We start from the raw sequence: 20,703 nt of genomic DNA, 5'->3' as shown, positions 1-20,703 counted from the left end.
ACTATCTCCTGTAACTTACTCTTTGAACCTTATTATCTTATCCTATTCACTTCACCCCACTGAATTGCTTTTACAAAATTTATCTTGGAGGAGGGGCATTTGTCATCAGCAGGTTCAAAACCAACTTTCTGCACCTTGCTGTTGCAATGTCTAGCAAACTCCAGTTGAGGACATTACCTTAGGCTTCTGTCTTGTGAAGGCATAAGGAGACCTAGTGACAGAAAGGGGTCTGCTTTTCATGAGTGACTTTGTCTTCTTGTGAACAGTGAAAATCAGAATCATGGAATGTGTGATTTTCTTCTCCATGAATGACCTTGTATTGTTCTGAATTATTTTTCACCTTAAATCCATTAATTGAAAGTTATTACTTTATTTTAAAAATAGTCTTCGAAGAAAATATCCCTCTTGTGGTTTTAACAAGTACTCTAAAACTAGAACTCTTTTAAAAATGACACATTTTGTAAACAGAAAGAAACAGTAATAATTTTGAAAAGACTGTTGATATCATTGTGGTTTATTAGGTAAATACAAAGTATAGGCTCTTGCATTTTTAAAAAAGCAAAACCAAAGAGATTAGAAACCAAGTACACATATCCCCTTTAGAAGAGAAACATAAATCAGTTTCAACAGTTAGGCACTTAAAAATGTAAATGTAAGACAACATTTTAGAAGTATAAACTATAGTTACACTCCTAAATTCCTCCTGAAATGTTTACAAACACAAAATCACAAGCATGGAAAACAAATTTCCTCTTTATCAAAAAAGGAACCTGAATTTGAATCCAATGTGATAAACCAATGATTAAGGTACTGGTGGGTAGGAGAAAAGAGCTTCTGAAATTTACATACTTGATTAAAATGTAAGCATTTCATAAAACTATCACAATAGCATACAGTAGATACAATGAAAAATATATGTCAGGAAAATAATGAATTCTAGACTTAAAATTTTACTTTACAACAAGGCACTTAACACATTGAAACAGTACAGTAAATTTCCAAAAGAATGCAATTGGCTACCTCTGAAACCTTGTAATAATATTTCTTTTGTGAATATACGGTAACATAACCATACGTTTTGCAGCATTAATCATTGCATAGGAGGTAAATTAAATAATGAATTCCAACTTGGCAATTAGATTAGTTTTTGTTCATCATTTCCTCTTTTTCTTTTAAAGGATAGTTTTAAATAATTCCACAATAAAGCACTCTTCTCATTCATGATTTATTTAGAACATAGCATAGATTAATGAGTAAGAAAATAAATCAGAACTTATAAGGTGTGTATCTGTATAAAAACTTATCTTTGGGTACCATTGACATGATTTTCAGTGTTTGGGTGTTGAAGTCAAGAGCACTTCTTTATAGAAGAAATATTTTCAGCAACTGAGTCAAAGGCGTTAAATTATTGCAACACAAGGACATTAAAAACAAATACTAAAAATCTTTATATATATAAATAGAAAAGCCTTCAACACATGGCATATAACTTATAATATGCTTGATTTAAACATGTAAACTCATTAAGAAATTCCTTCTCACACTTCCTTACACTACAGAGGCTAGTGCATTAAGATTGGCTTAAAGTTTTAATCAGTTTTACAGTGCAGAACAAAAACAAAAAATAATTAAGAAAGAAATGTTCAAACTATTTAAGGGGCAAGATATGAACTTTCAATGAAAAAAGAAACTGCATGAGTTCTATCATGTAAAAAAAAAACAAGACAACAAATTTGGTGTTTCAAAGTAAACAAAATATAGATCGTTATAAAGGGAGACACTAATGATTGTGATCATGAGAGGTAAAAATGTTCTACAAATTTTCTTTGATTAAATGGATAAAAGGTTAGAATTACACGTGCCTATCATCTGAGCACATTTTACCTTTGGGAAAGGTTTAAAATGCTTTTAAAATAATTCCTTTCACATGATACTTTCAGATTATTGGCACACATAACAAAACAAATGCCTTTCAAAAACTTGAAAACAGGCTTTTAAAAGTGGTGTTTGCATTCCTAGTCATAAAGTATATTGCCACAAGGGGGCACTGGTAATACAGCAAAGAACCCTAATGCAATGTCATCCACAAACCAGAGTAGACTCAATGCTCACTCTCAAAACAGCCTTCCTTCCACAGCAAAACTTGTTTCCCAAGATGCCAGTAAGTTAAGTAACAAATTCACAATTAGTTCAAGTGGACTCGGGAAAGGATGCTTTATTTTCAGATCTAGTGGACGAGTTCAATGATAGGATCTGAGAGAACTTCATTTGAAATCATTTAGAAAAAAAAATGTGGCATACTCTGTAGGAATTATATGTTATAGGTATTTCACAGACAACCTAAATTACAGGAAAAGCTTCAACAGGAGCACAGACTTAAAAACAAAAAAAGGGATAATAAGATATGTATCTTAACTGGCAAAGAATAGGTGCTCCAAACATTTATGATTTCAAAGGCAAGATCATACTTGTTTTATATCCCAAAGTGGCACACTGGGTTGAAGGTCAAGTTTTCTTTTCTATATGTAAATGGGTTTTACTATGTTTTTTTTTTTTTACCATCCTGAAATTTTGATTCTCCCACCCTTATTTGCAAACCATGGACTTCCTCAACTGAATGACAGAGCTATACGACACATGCGTGTAAAGACATGGCAGTGGCAGTGGCCACATTGGCATCACAGGTGTTTTTAAAGTTCTTTAAGAGGTGATGGGGTTTTTTTAAAATTAAAAAACTGGATTACTTGACTAAAATCCAAGGCTTACTGTTTCAGGGGGTCTGTAGTAATTGGTACACAATTTTTTTTTATTTATTAAGTTTAAACACTTTTTTTTTATTCAATAGACGAAAGGTGGGTTATCCAGACACAGCTGAATAAGGTTGTAAGGTGTATCGATTTGTCTTATTTGAATTAGAGGCTCAAGGAAAACACCAGTGTTAGGAGAGTAAAATCCAGGCTTCTGTGTCAGATTATTTTCTTTATAATCAGGCAACAGGAACTTAAAAATCAGTGTTTTCAAGTAGAACACCTTGTTCTTGCACAAGTTTTGCTATTTAATAAATGAATATAAGTGAACATTATATAGAATTATGTCTAAACTCGGCATACTAGGCATATGTTTATTATTGGTGTATTTAATAAGAAATACTGGAAAATTCAGTGTGCTTCAAAGCCTGCCAAGAATGTTTGGGGTTTTAATTCTTGTTTAAAATAACTGAATTAAAGAGTCTTGCTTCATGACATTAAATTCAACTACCTTTCCTTTAGTGATTATTCTATGACACACAGAAAAAGCCATTCTGAAAACATACACAAGATTTTAGCACCGAAGAATGTTGACGCTTCTGAACGATTTGCATTGTGCTTTTCTCAAACAATTTAAAGGTCAATTTTGTGCAGTCAAGGCTGACTAGTTTATAATGATAAATTTGGGAATGTTTTCCATTCCAAATGAAAGACAAATTTCACCTTCAATATAAACATAACTGCCTCCTTCTACCCGCATTGGCCTCTCCACCCTCTGCCCTAGTGTTGATAACTTTGCAACCTTAAAACTTTTCTAAGGTTTCTAAAAGTCTTGCAAATCAACCTTCAAAAGTAGTTAAGAAATTAAGCCAAGAATTATCCAAAAGATTCAATAGCATTAAATAATGCACTAAATCCGATAACATTAAATCTGATCGGATTTTTTTTAATCCATTTTTTTGGCATCACCTTAAAGAAATTTAGAAACAGTTATCCCCCTTCACTGTGTAGCTGTAACTAACACACTGATTCCGAGAGTATATTATAGTGCAGCACCATGTTATTTTCACAGGGTAGAAGTAAAATTACTCAATTGTGGCATATGTCCTTAGGACTAGTTATGAGAAGCTGAGTCTCTTGCTAAAAGCAAGGACACATTTTTAGCAAGGATACATTAACTTTCAGGTTCCGTCTTGGTTTTTCCATAAAGTACAATATAAAAAGGAAGAAATCACCTTCAATGAAATTTGACCAAATATATTTCTGTGCTCCAATTAGGAGCCCTAAAATTGATCTCACACCAGGGCCTGGCCTGGAAGGGAAACAGGCTCATTCCCCAAGTGGCGTGAGCCTCAGTTGACACACATGTGTTTTCAGCCTATGCTAGAAGAGTTGACTGCCCTGGGGCACCAGATCCAAATTTACAGGGCAGACAGCATCTAAGTGTGTACTCAAGGGCCACTCATTAACAGAAACCACCTCATGTTTCCTGTGTGTCTGTCATAGAGATTTTAAAGTGAAACGTTTACACACATGTAAAATCTGTGGGGTGTGTCAAATACTTTCATGTTTACTTGGATCAGCTTTCCTTTTTAAGATAAAATGATCTTTTAAAAACAAAACAAAACAAAAAAAATTAAAAGTGATACATAGCGCGTTGGGTGGCAGCAGCAGTGTGCACTCCTGGACTCAACCCTAACTTTCCACGTGACAGGGTAGAAACAAAATTCACCCAAAGCTGACGCACAACCCGTGGATCTTCCCCTTGCTAAACCTAATGCTAGAAACCACTCTCAGCATTAGGCTGTTCTATTTACACAGTGGCTGTAGATGTCCAGATATTTTATTTAAAATATTAACACATTCTTCTCACCTTGGGAGGAAAAATATCCTGAAAAAATTCTGAAGTAGAGGGTTTTGGTGGAGAAAGAATAAAGAAAGGAGGAATATGTTCTTTGGCACCTCTTTAACAAGCTCATTAGTAAAGTCCCAGGGTGGGGGCTTGTCACCAATGAATGAAGAGCTGCAAGAGAATGTATCTTTCTCGGGATGAAGAAGAAAAACAGTCAAAGGGTAATACTTTGTTCATCTTTCTATTCATTTACACAAAATTTGGTCCATTTCTTCATTTACCAGTCATTTCTCCTAAAATAAAAAACAAAACTATACCTTTGGTTACAGCGTTAACTCTTTTGGTGTAAGAGCTGATGCCTTTGTTTTGCTCCTCAGGTCGATTTCTCATTGTCTTCACCAATCTTCTGAACCCGTGAATACTTTTTGCATGATGATTTGAAGCAGCCAGGAGGCCAAGACAGCGGCCAGGAGAAGCAGCAAGGAATTGAGCCTTGTACATTTTTCTCAAAAAAATAAAAGATGGGGAACCACCATGCTCGAGATAAGAAATTAGTCTGTGAAGAGACCTTCAAGTTCTGCAAATGGTAGAAAAAAAGTAAAATGAGACATATCTTTCTCAATTTGCATCCTAATTATTGTCTTAAATTGGCATTCACTGTAACCTAAGGAAAACAGAATTCAGATCACATAGCAGTAATGATTTTCATGTCCTTTCCCTAACTCTACCATGACTCCGGTCCCCTAACACACCTAGGTGTCTTTCCTTCCTTTGTGGCTCATGCAATTTCTTTTGCCTGCAATTCCAGTAAGAATGGAGACTCTGGGAGTGGATGTCAGAATTACTCAGGAGGAATAATTTTCAGGATGTGTGAGTGATCAAATCTAGGGGTCAAAGAGTGAAAGAAGAGCTCAGAAGGTTGAACACATTTAAGAGGAAAGATGAAAATTTTGGTTCAGTGTTGTCAGCAGTCAACTAGATGGAAGTGTAAGAAGGAAGATGGAAATAGGAGACTACAAAATAGGAAACAGAGCTACAAAGAGAAATAAAGTAATCCATAGAAAGAGCATTTATTAGTGGACACCAAAAGTTGGATGTCGATCCTTTGGAAATGTCATATTTCAATTGCTCACAAATTCTCCAAATTGACAATATGGCAAGTCTATTCAAAGATAAGTAAGTCATGGTACACAGACTAACTCTATTATACCAAGGACACTTACCAAGACTAGGAGAAAACAGAGACTGGGAGGAATAATTCTGCCTTGGGACCAGAGGAAGAGAGCAAGAGTTACAGAAAAAAGAGGTGGCATTTGAGCTAGCTCTTTAAGTATGAATGGGAGAAGAAAGAAAAGGGTATCTGGAAACAAGGAAGCAGCAGTAGCAAATGAGGAAGAATCGGAAGGGAAGCCAGAGAGCATCATTATCACCAGAGGATATACCAAATCCAGTCATTCATAAGCTATTTAGTTTGTGATTTTAAACAATAGCTGCTATCAGCCGGGCAAGGTGGTTCACGCCTGTAATCCTGGCATTTTGGGAGGCTGAGGCAGGAGGATCACTTGAGGTCAGGAGTTCAAGGCCAGCCTGGCCAACATGGTGAAACCCTGTCTCTACTAAAAATACAAAATAAAAATTAGCCAGGCGTGGTGGGGTGCACCTGTAATCCCAGCAATTTGGGAGGCTGAGGCACAAGAATCGCTTGAACTTGGAAGGTGGAGGTTGCAGTGAGCCAAGATTGCACCACTGTACTCCAGCTTGGGCAACAGAACAAGACTGTCTCAAAAAAAAAAAAAAAAAAAAATTTTTTTAAATAGCTGTTACCTTCTCCTTAAAATTAATTTAAGTTGAAGGCAGGGATTATGTCTTACCCAGCTGCACTACAATGCCTTTACAGAGAAGGTTCCTAAATTTTAATTTAGTACATATATTTCTTCATTCTAGTATAAATTACCTGAGTTAGTGATGCACTGTGCTCCATAACCTTATGGCATCTTTATCCATAAATGGCATTCATATTTGTGAAGTTCTTTGCTTTATTTTAAAAAGCAGTAATGGATATATGTTTAAGTGAATGTGGCAACATCAGTTATCCCCAATTAAGCTATCTAAAACCCCACGACATGAAAAGGGTCCACTGCATTCAAAGCAAAGAAATTATCCAAGCATCTTCACTGCTCTCACCTTTTCATTGGCCATTGAATGGTACCACCAAAACAGTCGTGTTGTGATATAATAAGCAATGATCACATCGACAGTGTAGTGTTCATGTGCTACAAGAATGCAGATGATCCCGGCAGCACTCAGCAGCCAGCAGATTAAATGATACCACCAGAAGTGACGAGGCGAATCTGGACAGCAGAAAAATTACAGAGTTAATAAGATTCCCAGAGATGAATATAATGATCACAGTCCGTCCTAACGACCTTAAGTAGAATAACCCAGGATCAAGAGGTCACCAGAAGGAGAAAACTGAGAACGTAAACTGAGTCACTATGAACTGCCCAGGATCTGCTCAGGTAGGAGGGAGGCAGAGGGGCTCCCTGGCAGTGGGTGTAATAGTCATTCACTGGGGAAGCTGGTAACACTAGACATTCTAGGCCTTGCCCATGTGAATAAGCTGTTTCATAAGAAAGAGAACAGAATTGTTTATTAGGTTGGCTGGAATTGCATACTGGCTCACATAAAGGAGCCACTTTCCCACTGGAAAGAAAGATAGTAGGGGTCAAAAGAAAAGGTGGTTGTCTATGAAAATAAGGAGGGAAATGGGAAAACAGGAGTAATTTCAGGTTTTAAATTTATATTAGTTCTCCAGGGGTATGTGTAGGGTAAGGGCGTCAGAAGGAATGGCATTGTGGCTAGCAGTATTTTGATTCTCAGCAATTTTACACTGTTATTGCCAATAGCAACTATAAAATATTCCCTCTGTAAAGGTTAGGATTCCTGACCATTCACTTATGGACTCAGCCTTCCTGGTAAGGCCACTTAAAAGTTCATTCTACTTACCAGCTGTAAGAAACAACTATGGCACTCACTAAGGTCTCTTAGCAATCCTGCTTCCCAATGTATAGGTCATCTGGTATTTACCTTAGAAGTTCAAAATGTTTGGGCAAACTAGAGCTATTTTGCATTTGTTTATTCACAAGAAGCAAAGCTGAAGTAGGTATAGAGGTGGCCTGAATCCTCTTTACTACTCATGGAATTGCAAGTGAGGTTTTAGCAATGGCTGGAAACCCCAGCAGTGCTTTCTCATAAAAATGTATTTCCTATTATGCTACCACATTGGGCCCACCACTCATTAACTGAGAACACTGGCTGACCCAAAGAAAAGATTGAATAGAAGGTGTTTTGAAATAGAAATGGCAAAATGGTAATCCTCTTACTTTCTCATTCATCCCCTAGGGATAACAATGAGCTAGATGATGACACAAATAGTAGTTAACATCACTGTCTGTGTGGAATTCTAGCCCTAGGAGGCATTAAATAATAGAGACAATGGACTTGGTAGGGTGGCAATGTGAAAAACCAAAAAACTGTTCTCTACTAGCCAGATGTTTGGCACTAACAGCTAGTCTGATTTCTCCAGGCTAATTTTATCAGGAATCTACACACCAATTATAATATTTGCGCGACTGTATGAAGCCCTCCCTTGTTAACCCCAAAATGGTCCTGGTGCCACATTTTCACGTGCTCTCACAACTAAATTTAAATCTACTCATGACAACATAGCAAAGAAGGAAAGAGTCCAAACTGATCAAAAGGCGGAAAGTAAAAATATATATATAAATGATGCATCTAATTCTAGAAGCAGACTTTTCAAAGAAACCACTGGAACCACTGCTTACTCAGAACAAGAACGTACAGTATAATTTAGAAGATAAATGTTTTTCCTAATTGCCTAGAAAAAAAGCAGACATAAACATGGAATGCTCGGCTTATATACAGAATTGACTATAAAATTGAGTTTGTGTTAAGTATTACAGATATGTCCCTTTATTTCTCACCAAAAATTGGAGAAAGCAAAATGGTATTCCTTGCATGCTACATATAAATTTACACAATTTTAGAAACCTCTAGTCAAAATCATGTCTTGGGGAAAAATGTCTCTACATACTGAGTGGCCTTCATTAAAGTATAAAATCAATCACAAGTTGCCTTGCTGTTGCTCTGAGGTAAAAGAATGTACAATAATGAGCAATGTCCCTGCTTATTGATAAGTATACTATTCCTTGGCAGTACAATAGAGTCAACCAGCTTGAATTTCCAAAGTTCTAAACACAGCCAAGAAATTAAAAGCAAAACCTCTGGATTCAGCCTGCTTCAACTTGAATACCTGCTTCTCCAAATGATGGCTATGCACTGTGGCCAATCACTTTCTCTATGCTTAAGTTTACTCATCTGAAAAATGGGAAAAAAGTAATGCATCCCTCAGACGGTGGTTGTAAGGATCAAATGAGTTAATTTACATCAAGGCCCTAGAATAGTGCCTGGGACAGAGTAAGTATTATGTCTATTTGCTAATATTGTTAATGATATGGTTTGGCTGTGTCCCCACCCAAATCTCATCTTGAATTGTAGCTCCCATAATTCTCATGTGTTGTGGGAGGGACCTGGTGGGAGATAACTGAATCATGGGGGTGGTTTTCCCCATACTGTTCTTGTGGTGGTAAATAAGTCTCACAAGATCTGATGGTTTTATAAGGGGAAACCCCTTTTGCTTGGTTTTCATTCTCTCTTGTCTGCTGCCATGTAAGATGTGGCTTTTGCCTTCCACCATGATTGTGAGGCCTCCTCGGCCACATGAAACTGTCAGTCCATTAAACCACTTTTCTTTATAAATTACCCAGTCTTGGTTATGTCTTTATCAGCAGTGTGAAAACAGACTAATACAGTTAATATCAGTTGGTTTTCAGTTATTTTAGAAAACTGAATCTAAGTTTCCTGGGGGTGTTTTTATTACTTTAAACCTACAATGCCTTCACTCTGAAATGCCCTTCCCCACCTCCACCCTCATCCCCATCTCCTTCTGTAAGTTTTTTATGATCCTCAGATTAGAGAGAAGATCCGAAACTCAAATGTACATCTAGACTAGACAATGACTGATCTTACATTGCACACTGATGGAACTTTCCTTGGCAAAATTAGAGTTAGAACCATAGCAACATATATCCTTCCACCCAACCCCCCAGAACCAATAACTCAATATTAGAAATGGAGTGACTAAATTTAAGGAAGAGACCATCCTCTGATGATGGTGCAGAGACAGATCCAGGACCCACCCCACCACCCCAAGAGTGTGAGAATAGAAATAAGGGAAAAGTTGCAGAGGCTTCAACTTTTAAGTCAAGTATGAAGACCCCACATGTATCCCAATATTCTCCCTACCGCAGGTCTGTATGTAGAATTTACAAAGGAAGCAACAAAGAGATGCTACAATTCTCACAAAAAAAGACTTGACTTCATCTACTACAGAGAACCTCAACTCTTTTGTCATCTTGCCCTCACAGCAGAACTTAAACCAAATACCCCAGGTAATCAAAGGGGCAATAATTCACTTCTGTACCACTGAAGATAACCCTTAACTTCCACACCACCATTCAATTAGGATGAACCTATTTGGATTAACAAAGGGCCAAGTGAGGAGGGAAGAGCAAGGAGGACAGGGGAGGGGAAGCTGCCTTCTGCTGCTCTCTGCTGAAAGACCTCCTTTTAAATATGTCCAGTGAAAAGGATTAAGATAAACCTCTAAAAAATACTGGCATGAGGTAACTTGGAACTAAAGATGAAGGGTAATACTGACCAGCTTTGCAAACCTGAAGGGAGAAGCATTATTACTTCAAAAGGATTTTGAGGTAACAGGCCTAAATATACAAAACCTCGGAAATATATAAAAATGGGATCTACTGGGCAGCTAAAACAGTACAACCCGACAAAGAACAAGACATGATAGACATGATTTTGGCCATAAAACCTACTAGAAAACCCAAGGATTTTGTATAATGTGAACTAAGCATATAAATATAGAAAGATTTTTATTTTTTGCCACCACATTTCTTCTTGAGAAGAAAATAATCAGTATTGGCAAAATGGTCCATGAAGACTCCTATGAAAGCATAGAAAGTGCTGGAAAATGATGAAATTAGAATAAAGTGGGACTTGGAAATGTTTTAAAAAGAGGAACACATTAACTGAATTATTTGGAATGCTAGAATGGAAGTGTTCTACAAATAATGCAAAGGTCATTACAACTGTCTTTAGAATGTACCAATCCTTTTTGCAATAAAATTAACAATTAATTCTAATATTAAGATAGATTTTCATACCTTAAGAAGTACTAACCAAGAAGGGAGATGTTTTAGAGGCATGTTAAATGCTAGAGAGAAGCCAGGGCCAAGTTTTAAGCCTTCAAGGTTCAAATCACATATGACTAGTTGAAATTTTATATACACACACACACACCCCTGTCTCTTTCACAGCTTATCAATCCCAAGAGAATAAGGGCTCCTATCAATTTCACAGCCCAGGGACCCCTCCCACTACAGTTATCAGTTCAGTGGGAATGGGCTATTACTTACATTCTTTGATGAACAAATAAGTCAGTGTCAGTGTAACCGTGTGACCGCTGAAGAGGAAGTCTCCACATAAGATATGTGATCCAGTTATGGACAATCCACCACCAGAAATCAATCGTAGAATCCGTTGTACTTTTGCCTGAGAGTCTCCATTAAGCTGAACGACACAAGAAGATTAAGAAGGGAATTTACAAGTGGCTAAAATCATGTTTCAGTCTAATTGTGTGACTCTTAGAAAGGACACCAGGTTGTGATTTTTTTTTTTCTTTTTAACCTAAAAAGTCAAAAAGAATCCAAGGAGAAGCTCCTCAAACTGGGTTTTATTCATTTATTGGCAAGTTTTATTGACATGTTTTAAATTATTCAATATGTTACTAATAATATGTCTTGGTGGTGGTGTGTCCTTGGGCAAAGCTTTTAAAAATATTAATAACCAATGACTTCACCACGACTATGTGCTAAAAAGCAGATCAAAGCTACTTTCTTTCCTTTTTGCAGGGGGAAGTGAGGGTTTTGAATGGTTAATATTTGATTCAGCTGCATACCACATTACCAATATTCTCTACAGTGAATTGGTACCTTGTATTAGGTGGGCAGCCTAAAGTGGACAGACATATAGCTGTATTAATGTCTGATCAAAACATTTACAATTAAGAAGAGGAGTTGCAACTCATTAAATAATTTAAATAGGTTTGAAAATGATGGATTAGGGATGCACTGGCAGCTTTAAAAACGAGTAGCTTTGATTAGGAAAAACATCCCTAAAGAAATAGCCTGTGTGCTATGGCAGGAGGCTAGGAGAGCTCCTTTGGACAAGGTGCAGCAGCCCCACAAAGCCACTGTGATGACATGAGAAACAATGCTGGGCTAGGCCAAGGGCTGGAGAGGTTTGTACTCCATTACAATTTAATCATACAGGAAGGAGTTGGTCAAAACTGTAGGCACAGAAAATTGGAATACTGAATTATTGAGGGGCTAGATTGGGTGGGGGATTCAGATCAGACGAGTGTAGAGCAAATTGACTGAGAAAATCAAAGAATAATGCTCAGAAAAAAAATCATGTAATAGAATACACGGGAGAGAAATACAGAAAGACCTTTTGAGACAGGGTCTTGCTCTTTCACCCAGGCTGGAGTGCAATGGGTGGTACATTAGGTACAGGAGAGACCAACTTGGCTGCTGCCAAATAGGAAAGCTTATCATCTACATTGTTTCTTCCATTAAGAAGGTAAGTATCTGAGGTCGAGAGTTCGAGATCAACCTGATCAACATGGAGAAACCCTGTCTTTACTAAAAAAAAAAAAAAAAAAAAAAAAAAAACAGCTAGGTGTGGTGGCACATGCCTGTAATCCCAGCTACTTGGGACACTGAGGCAGGAGAATTGCTTGAACCTGGCAGGTGGAGGTTGTGGTCAGCCAAGATTGCACCATTGCACTCCAGCCTGGGCAACAAGAGCAAAACTCTGTCTCAAAAAAAAAAAAAAAAAAGTAGGTGTTTGGCCACCTGTGGCCAAGGTGAGGGATAGCTCACTCTAGAAAGCTTTCTCAGGGAAGGGGAATGTTGCTCTCCCAGCCAAACATTCTTATATGTGGAAAAATAGGTTTGCAAAGCTAAATCATTTCATGTAATCATTTTATAATAACTGGGCCAACACTTATCTAAACACACTTTGAAGAACACAGATTGTCTGACTGTCAATCAAAACTTGGATTGGAGATTAAAGCAAATTCTAAGCCAAAAATTAAAAGTGAACCATAGGATACATAATGGAGAAGGCAACTGGAAAACTAGGAAAGCAAAGCTTTCACTATGATGGCTCTTGTAAGTATGTCTGGTGAGTTACAAGTGGTACAGGCATCAATTACTATAACAGATATGACACTTTTCCATAGTGAGTGGCTTCCATATACAAAGTTCTGATATTCCTTATAGTCATGAAGGACATTCTATAGAGTCAGCAACACAGGAGACAAGTAGATTATCTAATAGCTTTGTAACCATAAACATCTAAGCAGCACCCAAAGCCAGCAGACGAACCAAATTCAGAACACAACTCTGATGCCTGTTCTATGACACCACCTCACCTCTAGTCAAACCAAGTGATTTGTGTTTGTTTTACTGAACCATGATTCAGGCATGTATAGCTTGTTTATGCTTCAGGAAGGGGTCCCAACAAGTGAACCTGGGAGATGATTAGTAAGGATGTTACCAGAGGTTCCACTATGACTATTCGTAGCTTGGCTATCCAACAGCACTGATGTGGCTTCTGAAGATTGCAACTCTTCCACGGAGGACAATCTTTAATTTACTTTCTTTCTATAATCATAGCAATTCATCCTGCAAACCTCATCCGTTACTAAGATGGGTTTGCCTTCTTTTCTGTGGCCATTTCTCCATTTAACACATTGCAATAGCCCCTTAGAAGTGTTTATTACACTTCTGAACTTCTCCTACGCCTTAAATTAGCTTCACTAAGATCAGCCAGTGTTTAAATTCAATATGTACACTGTTTTAATTACAGACATTTTCTGCTTTGATGGCTTTGGAAAAGTATAGCTTCTCCAACCACACCTATATTTGGTGAGGGAGGCTGTGGACGTCTTCAGAGAAGCTCGATTTTTCTTTCACCTCAGACATCTGCTTAGTGTTCAGTAAAATATGATGTTAGACTTCATTCCTTTGTCCAGAAAGCACATGATTTGTAATTTTCCATTTTGTAAACCAGGGTGCACTGAAGTCCGAGATGATTAACAGCTCTCTCAAGAACTCGCTCTTCCTGGATAAACTGTAATTCCTTCTTAGGACGGTTTCAGAAGACATCCTCACGCACTGTCTCACTCAAAGGCCACTCTCTCTTTCCAGCTGCTAAAAACCTTGGAGTCATCCTTGACTCCTTTCTCTCAAACCCATATCCAAGTTATTAGCATATCCTATATCCCGAACTGAACAACTTCTCATTATTTCCACTGCTACCGCTAAGGCTGAAGTTCCTATACCGCACTGCGAGACCCTATGTGATCTGTGGTCTGCACACCCCGACCCTTCACAACTCCACTCTGACACACTGGCCTCCCTACTCTTCCTTTATTCACTGTGAATAAGCAGTGTTTTAGCCTAGAGCTCTCATGCCATCCACATGCCTCATTTCCTGGTCTTGGTTCCTGCCCAAATGCTTTGTTATTAAAGAAGCCTTTCCTGACCTCTATATCAAATAGAACCCTCAAGCACCCTTTCACCTTACTCAGCTCTGCTGTTCTCCATGTGACAATCACCTGACTTATCATCATGTGACAAATTATGACTTTGTTTATAATTTGTCATCCCTAATAGAATATAAGCTCCAGAAGAGGGACATTGTTTGGGTTACTACAATCCCTGGTACATAAGCTTAATGCCTGTAGAATGAATGCATTAATGAATAAGTAAATGAGAAGGTAACAAAGTAGAGTCAAACCCCCAATGGTAATTTTCAGTTAGCAGAAAATATTTTTTTTAGCACAAAATATATTTTATAAATACATTTTAATTTCTTCCTCTCAAATCTAAATAGAAGACAGAAAAGATGCTAGATTTCAGTTAACACATAGGAAAGTGTCTAGAAGAATGTATAATAAAGGGTAAGTGATCAATGACTGTTTGCCTGGTTTCTTCTAAGTGGTAGTTTGGAAGTACTGACCTTTGGAGCACACTGGAAATGCATTCCAGGCACAGGTAGAGTAGTAACATACATTGTAATGCAGCGATACAGGTATAAAGTTCCAATAATAAAACAGAATCTGCGTCCCACTATTGACCTAAAGGAAAAAATAGGGATGGGGAAAAACAGGTTTACTGTTTGTTTTTATTCCTAATGAAAAATAAAACAATGTTTAACAGGATAAAGAATAATCGGTACAGAATGGCATTAACAAACAAACCACAGTTTCACAGAGTTTAAAGGCTTACTTGTGAGTTGCCCATCCCTACAGTTCCATGGAGAGATTGCACCACAGTTTTCAAAATGAAGATTCACTTACTGCAATAAATCTAGGTGGTTTGACTTCCAAAGGATGTGTGTGTGTGGAGTGGGGGAACTAAAGTAGACGAAGAGTCTACGTAATCACCTCTCCTCAAAGGCACTCTTTACCAGAGAATTCAATGAACCTGTCTGTATTTTCAGTCAACTCACTGCATTAAAACCCTCTCTTGAGAACATATGAAAGGAATAAGCAAGCTACGATCACAGAGGAATTAACTAATGAGTCAAGGTGACATTACATCATTAGACACATAGGGAAATGTGACAACACATTTAACCCACGGTATAAGCAGGGTTTATTTGAGGACCGTCTGAAGGTATTTTGACAACACAGGCATGAACTATTCTCTCTGTGGCTAAATAGATTTTCAAAAAACTCTATCTTGAAAATGTCCATAAGTGTTCTCATACAATTAATTACATTTAATAGTGAATTGTAAGCTGATTATTTTATTCAATCTTGATCAAAAAAGGACAAAAAAATCCCACAAGTCATTTTTCACTTTATATTTCTGTGGGAAGAAAGTTGTCTTAACTAACATTAGCCCCTGTGCTTCATGACCTGAGTCCTCAGCCTAAGCCAGGCTTCCCAGTGGATGACTGAGGATCCTGTCTTCAAAGGGGAAGGGCTCTGCCATTGTACCATTGCCTCATGGGTATCTGAATGGGCATCACAGGTCTGAAAGTCCTCAGTCCAGCTGAACAGGACAGCTCCTTTTCTGTTGTATAGTTAGGTCTATAAGCTCTGGGCTCTGGGGATTAAGAGATGAGTGGGACTCCACATAAAGCCCCTAGACTTGCTAGGTGTTATTTCCTTAGTACATAAAACATATTACTCGAGGTCTCTCATTTTCAGAGCTCTCAAGCTTTCAAGACTGGTAGTGATCAAAGACTTTGGGAAAAACAGGCAGTTTCAGGTAATGTGACATATTTTAAGTTTTCCCTAAGATTGTGGTTCTGACATGAATCAAGGTCTAACTCTGGTACCATCTGGAACTTCTAATTTCAAGAATTATGTGTAAATATATATTTCAGCTGTCTGTTTCCAATAGCTATTTTAAGAGTATTCCAAGGTTTCTGGGGTCAAAAGAAAAAAAAATAGAAGGGAACACCACCTAGACTGGTAGATGAGAGTATTTATTTATCCCTAAGGCATTTCTTTAAAGGTTTGCTATTCTAGTTCTGCCTTTCCTGGTACTAAAAAGGAGCAGGTAATAAACAGTGCTGAGTTTCTCCCCTCGGTTAAGGGAAAACCAATTCAGCCTTTGATCCAACCTCAGGTTCCAACAGAGTGCTGTTTTGAATTGTGCTCCATGCTGTTAGACAAGGTGAAGTAATAAGCAGAAATTATTATGAGTCAATTACATTCATCCCAGCATTCTGAGTTCAGCTGTACTCAAAACAGAAAACTTAGAAGGTGAAAGATGTACTCTACAGCCTTATTTAGAAAATGAACTAGTGCTAATGATTTTTTTACCATAGCTTTGAAAGGTGCTTTTAAAAGAGAGAGTAAGCAACATTCCTCATTCAGCTGGGATGCTCAAAACAGGTTATAAAAATTATTCTACTAGTTACTAAAATGTAAGATCCAATTCTACTTCAAATGTAAAAAGGCAAACTTGTGTGAATTGCAACTGAAACAGTGGGTATCATTAAAATGTATGGTCTGGCTATGTGACCCTGTGTTTGGATATGTTGAAATCTAAGGTGGTAAGTACAGGCAGTTAACAATAACTATCTAATGAAAATTCAAAAAGAATCTAGATGAAAATATAGCTAAATTGAGGGAAAAACTATACTTCAGGGTGGAGTCCACATACTTACCAGATCCTGGACAATTTCTCGTTTCACACATATATCAATAAAACCTTGCTCTAAATAAAGGAGAAAGCAAATTATCTGCAGCCTTAGCAGGCTCTCTTACATTGTGTTAATTTCCAGACACTAAAAAGAAAAACACTGAAGTTCATAAATACATTTTTTGCTTTTAGCATAAAGCATCCTTTAACAATTTAAGGAGCAGGTTACTTTTTTAAGTAAAAGACAACTCATAGTTAAGTCTATTACTTAAGCATATTAAGGAAACACATGAAGAGTTATATTAAGGAAAATGCTTAGGAATGACTGCAGTTTGTGGAATAAGGTTTTAAGACTGCAAAGTTGCATTTGGGGAACTCTTTGAATTTCTCTAATCACAAAACAGTAACAGTGTTAGGGTCTGAGTGGATATACCACATTGAGAGTCCTATAATTGATCAAGTAATGAAAAATGTTACCAACTGAAAAACAATACAGCCAGAATTCTCTAAGAATGATCTTGTGGCATGAATACTGAAATCCTATTTGACCTGGAATCTTCAGATTGTATACAAGTTAGCATATATTACATTTTTAAACTCCATATTATGGTCAGTGTTTTGATCAAAATCATATTTTAGTGATTTAATCACTACCATCCCAGTAGAAAACAAATGTCTAAATGATGAATGAGAGGAAAGGAGGAATTAAGGAGCCTTTGTTTTTATGGACTAGGAGTCAGAATTCACATAGAGAAGCAGAAATAACCACTTCAGGGCTATGTCCAATTCTTAAGTGTCTTCAAAGCAAAAGTACCTGACTTATTTCTTCTTGATTTCCTACTATTCCAAAAATGAGGAGGCTGAACCCAGTGAACCATGAGCTCCTTTGTGATGTCCAAGGAAAACCAGAGGGCAAGTTTACTTTAGAAATCTAAAAATCAAAACCGCATGGATTCAGTTCTAAACTCAGTTTCTTAAACTCTTGTAACTAGATAGCAAGCAAACAAAAAACCAAAACCACACCCACACACCCAGCCCCACAGAAATGTAAAATTTGAGAACTGAATCCAGGCAAACCTTAAAAGCAGGCTATTGACTCTAGACCAATACAGACATCACATTATGAGTAATGGAGAAAAAAGTTTCTCAACCTATTCCTTTTCCCACTTGTCAAGAGCCTGAAATAACAAACATGATGGAAGTGAATGTTATTCCTTTCCAGGCCTCTTGATTTATCATACAAATACCATAGCTGGAAGTCAGGAACTGCACCTTAAATTCATCAACTCTGAGTCACCCACCACAGTACTGCTGTACACTGCCACTTTCATACACAGTTGCTCAACAAACACTTACTGAATAGTGACTGAATTTATTCAATGTGGTAGAGCTTTCTACTGCTTTCTTTCATCAAATGTTTGGGTAAGACTGAATTTATTGGAATAAAAAGGAAAGATGATCTCAATTACTCATCTATTAACTCAAAAACAAACCCATGGCAAATCCCCAAAACATTAGATTTACTTACTTGTATCTCAGAAACAGCCACTGGGTGATCCATAATCCAACTAATATAATCCCATTTATTTCTGATACAGAAAATGCCCATTTCACCCTATCAATGTAATCAAAAAACTTGTCTGGGAGTGGAGGGCTAAGCTCCTTGGGAGGGACCCTCTCATGTACAACTGTGATCATGACGGTTGTCAAGACGAGGTTGAAAACCGCATATATGAAGGCAATGCCCGTTTTCCACCACTCTAGTGGAAATTTGTTCCTTGATTCAGTGGGCATAGCAATTTGGATATAGTCCGGGTACTTTTTGGTGCCTTTTCGCAGCCCACTGGATAAGCTCTTGGGTTTACCATTGCCATTTTTGTTTTCTTCTTCAACAGGTTCAGTGGGTCTTGTGTAAGTGTTTGTAGGATCACTGGGTTGATTTTCCAAATGTTCTTCAAGTTTTGCTGTCTCTATGATATCCATTGTCCCCTAGTCTTCAGATCAAAAAGGAGATGGTCAAGTTCTTGTTCTTTGTGGAAATTTAGCTTTTTTCAATCCTTCTATTTCCAAGATCAACATGGACTCTTACAATGGACTTTGTTTCCTAACACAAAAGGTAGAAGGTAGCCATCTGATTACTGTTCCTTCCATGCAACTATATGCTGTACCTTCACCACTTTCAAGAAAGGAAGCCAATTCTTCCCTCAAAAAGATGTTACTATCCCACCTAAAAGAAAAACAAAATTATGTTCAGAAACTATGCTTGTCCAATTATCAACCATCCAAAAAAAAAATTCTTAAAATAAGGAAACAAATACCAAAGTCATTTGCTTTATAAACATAATGTCAGAACCTAGTTAAAGCTGCCAAGATCAAGTTGATTTACAAAATACTGAACTGTTTTATCTTGGAATTCTCATCTCTTTTTGAGCTAGTATCGGTAGAAATAGGAAATAGGAACATTTTAACAATCAGTTCCCTTTAAATTTCCTTAAAGAAAAATCAGGACCCAACATTGCAAACACTTCATCAGACACTATCACTTGTTGCTAACCATGAAGTCATAATAAGCTAGAAATTACCCAGAGATCACATCAATCCTTCCAAAGACTGTATTTTCTATGAGCCATAAAGAAAGAATACAAAACTGGTAAGCGGCTTATATGCATTGAATAATTGTTACTCTCTGCGTTTGTCAAAATAGTCAATTTTCTATTTTCTAATTAAAAAACAAGTCTTTTTAAGTGCTCGCTTTCAAGAACAGATTCAAGAACACCACATTCAAGATATTTAAAATGGCACAGCCTCAGTTTATCCTTTTATATTCAGAGATGCATGTCATATACAAGAAAAGCTGGCAGTCTTCAAAATAACTCTGAAAAGATATACCAAGCTTTAGCTATGTCTCTCACGCAGGTAACAAGTAGAATTTATTTGAAGGATAAAAATACCTCACTACAATTGGCATGATAAATTAGTAACTAACGACATTTTGATGCAGCCACCACAATTTCTACCAAACAATAGAAACGGGCCTCCAGAGGACCAGCTCAGGGGACTCACCCACCACGACACTGATGAGGATAACTACCTTTGGCTTCAGCTTCACAGGTTCCAGAGAGCACACATTTCTTTAGGACACAGGGCGCCACTGCCACCTCTTTTATACTTGCTCGTACACGGCCCCAGCTGTTCTCAATTTAGGAGAGCAGTCTTTTAGTCCTGCTACAGAAGCCAGCCACCTGATGAGGTTTTCAAACCTTGTAATTAGTCCCCTCCCTGGATACACTGCTCAACTTAAGCACAATCCACTGCATTTTAAAGCGCCCCCCACCCCCTTTCAGGGTAACTTCAGGGAAAACTGAGGAGGACAAACTCAAAGTGATGACAGCTAAGCCTTTATTTAATGAAAGAAAAAAAAAGTGAAAATGGCAGTCAATATGTACAGGCAATGCCTGTTTACAATTATGGGTGGCAAATAAGCCACAAGTGTTTACTGTACACCTAAATGCCCCAGTGCTGAGGGCTATGTAGGGGAAATTAAAAGGAGTGAAAAACACCTGACCTGAACATTCAGCCAAAGAGCTTGCAGTCTAACCAAAGAGACAGGGCTAAAACGATGAAAGACTACTGAAGAAGACTGATTGGCATATTGTGAAAGGAAGGAGTGGGATGTGCTGGTCACTAGATAAAGTGAGAGGTTTGGTTGTACTGT

The 20,703-nt window shown here is 37.5% G+C and overlaps 1 protein-coding gene across 1 annotated transcript; it reads right to left on the bottom strand.

Moving 5' to 3' along the window:
- Positions 1-481: 481 nt before the first annotated feature.
- SGMS2 (sphingomyelin synthase 2) lies at positions 482-19,028 on the bottom strand. The gene is made up of 5 exons (XM_025385531.1): positions 18,517-19,028; positions 14,848-14,965; positions 11,175-11,328; positions 6,784-6,950; positions 482-5,176 (listed from the first exon to the last, which is right to left on the bottom strand). Exons 1-5 carry the CDS (start codon positions 18,969-18,971, stop codon positions 4,973-4,975), a joined length of 1,098 nt encoding a protein of 365 aa, XP_025241316.1. The 5' UTR covers positions 18,972-19,028; the 3' UTR covers positions 482-4,972.
- Between the last annotated feature and the right edge of the window lie 1,675 nt (positions 19,029-20,703).

The sequence above is a fragment of the Theropithecus gelada genome, chromosome 5 (assembly GCF_003255815.1).
Source record: "Theropithecus gelada isolate Dixy chromosome 5, Tgel_1.0, whole genome shotgun sequence".
Taxonomy (NCBI): Eukaryota; Metazoa; Chordata; class Mammalia; order Primates; family Cercopithecidae; genus Theropithecus; species Theropithecus gelada.
Note: the sequence above shows the minus strand (reverse complement) of the source record. Positions and strands in the feature narration are given on the sequence as shown.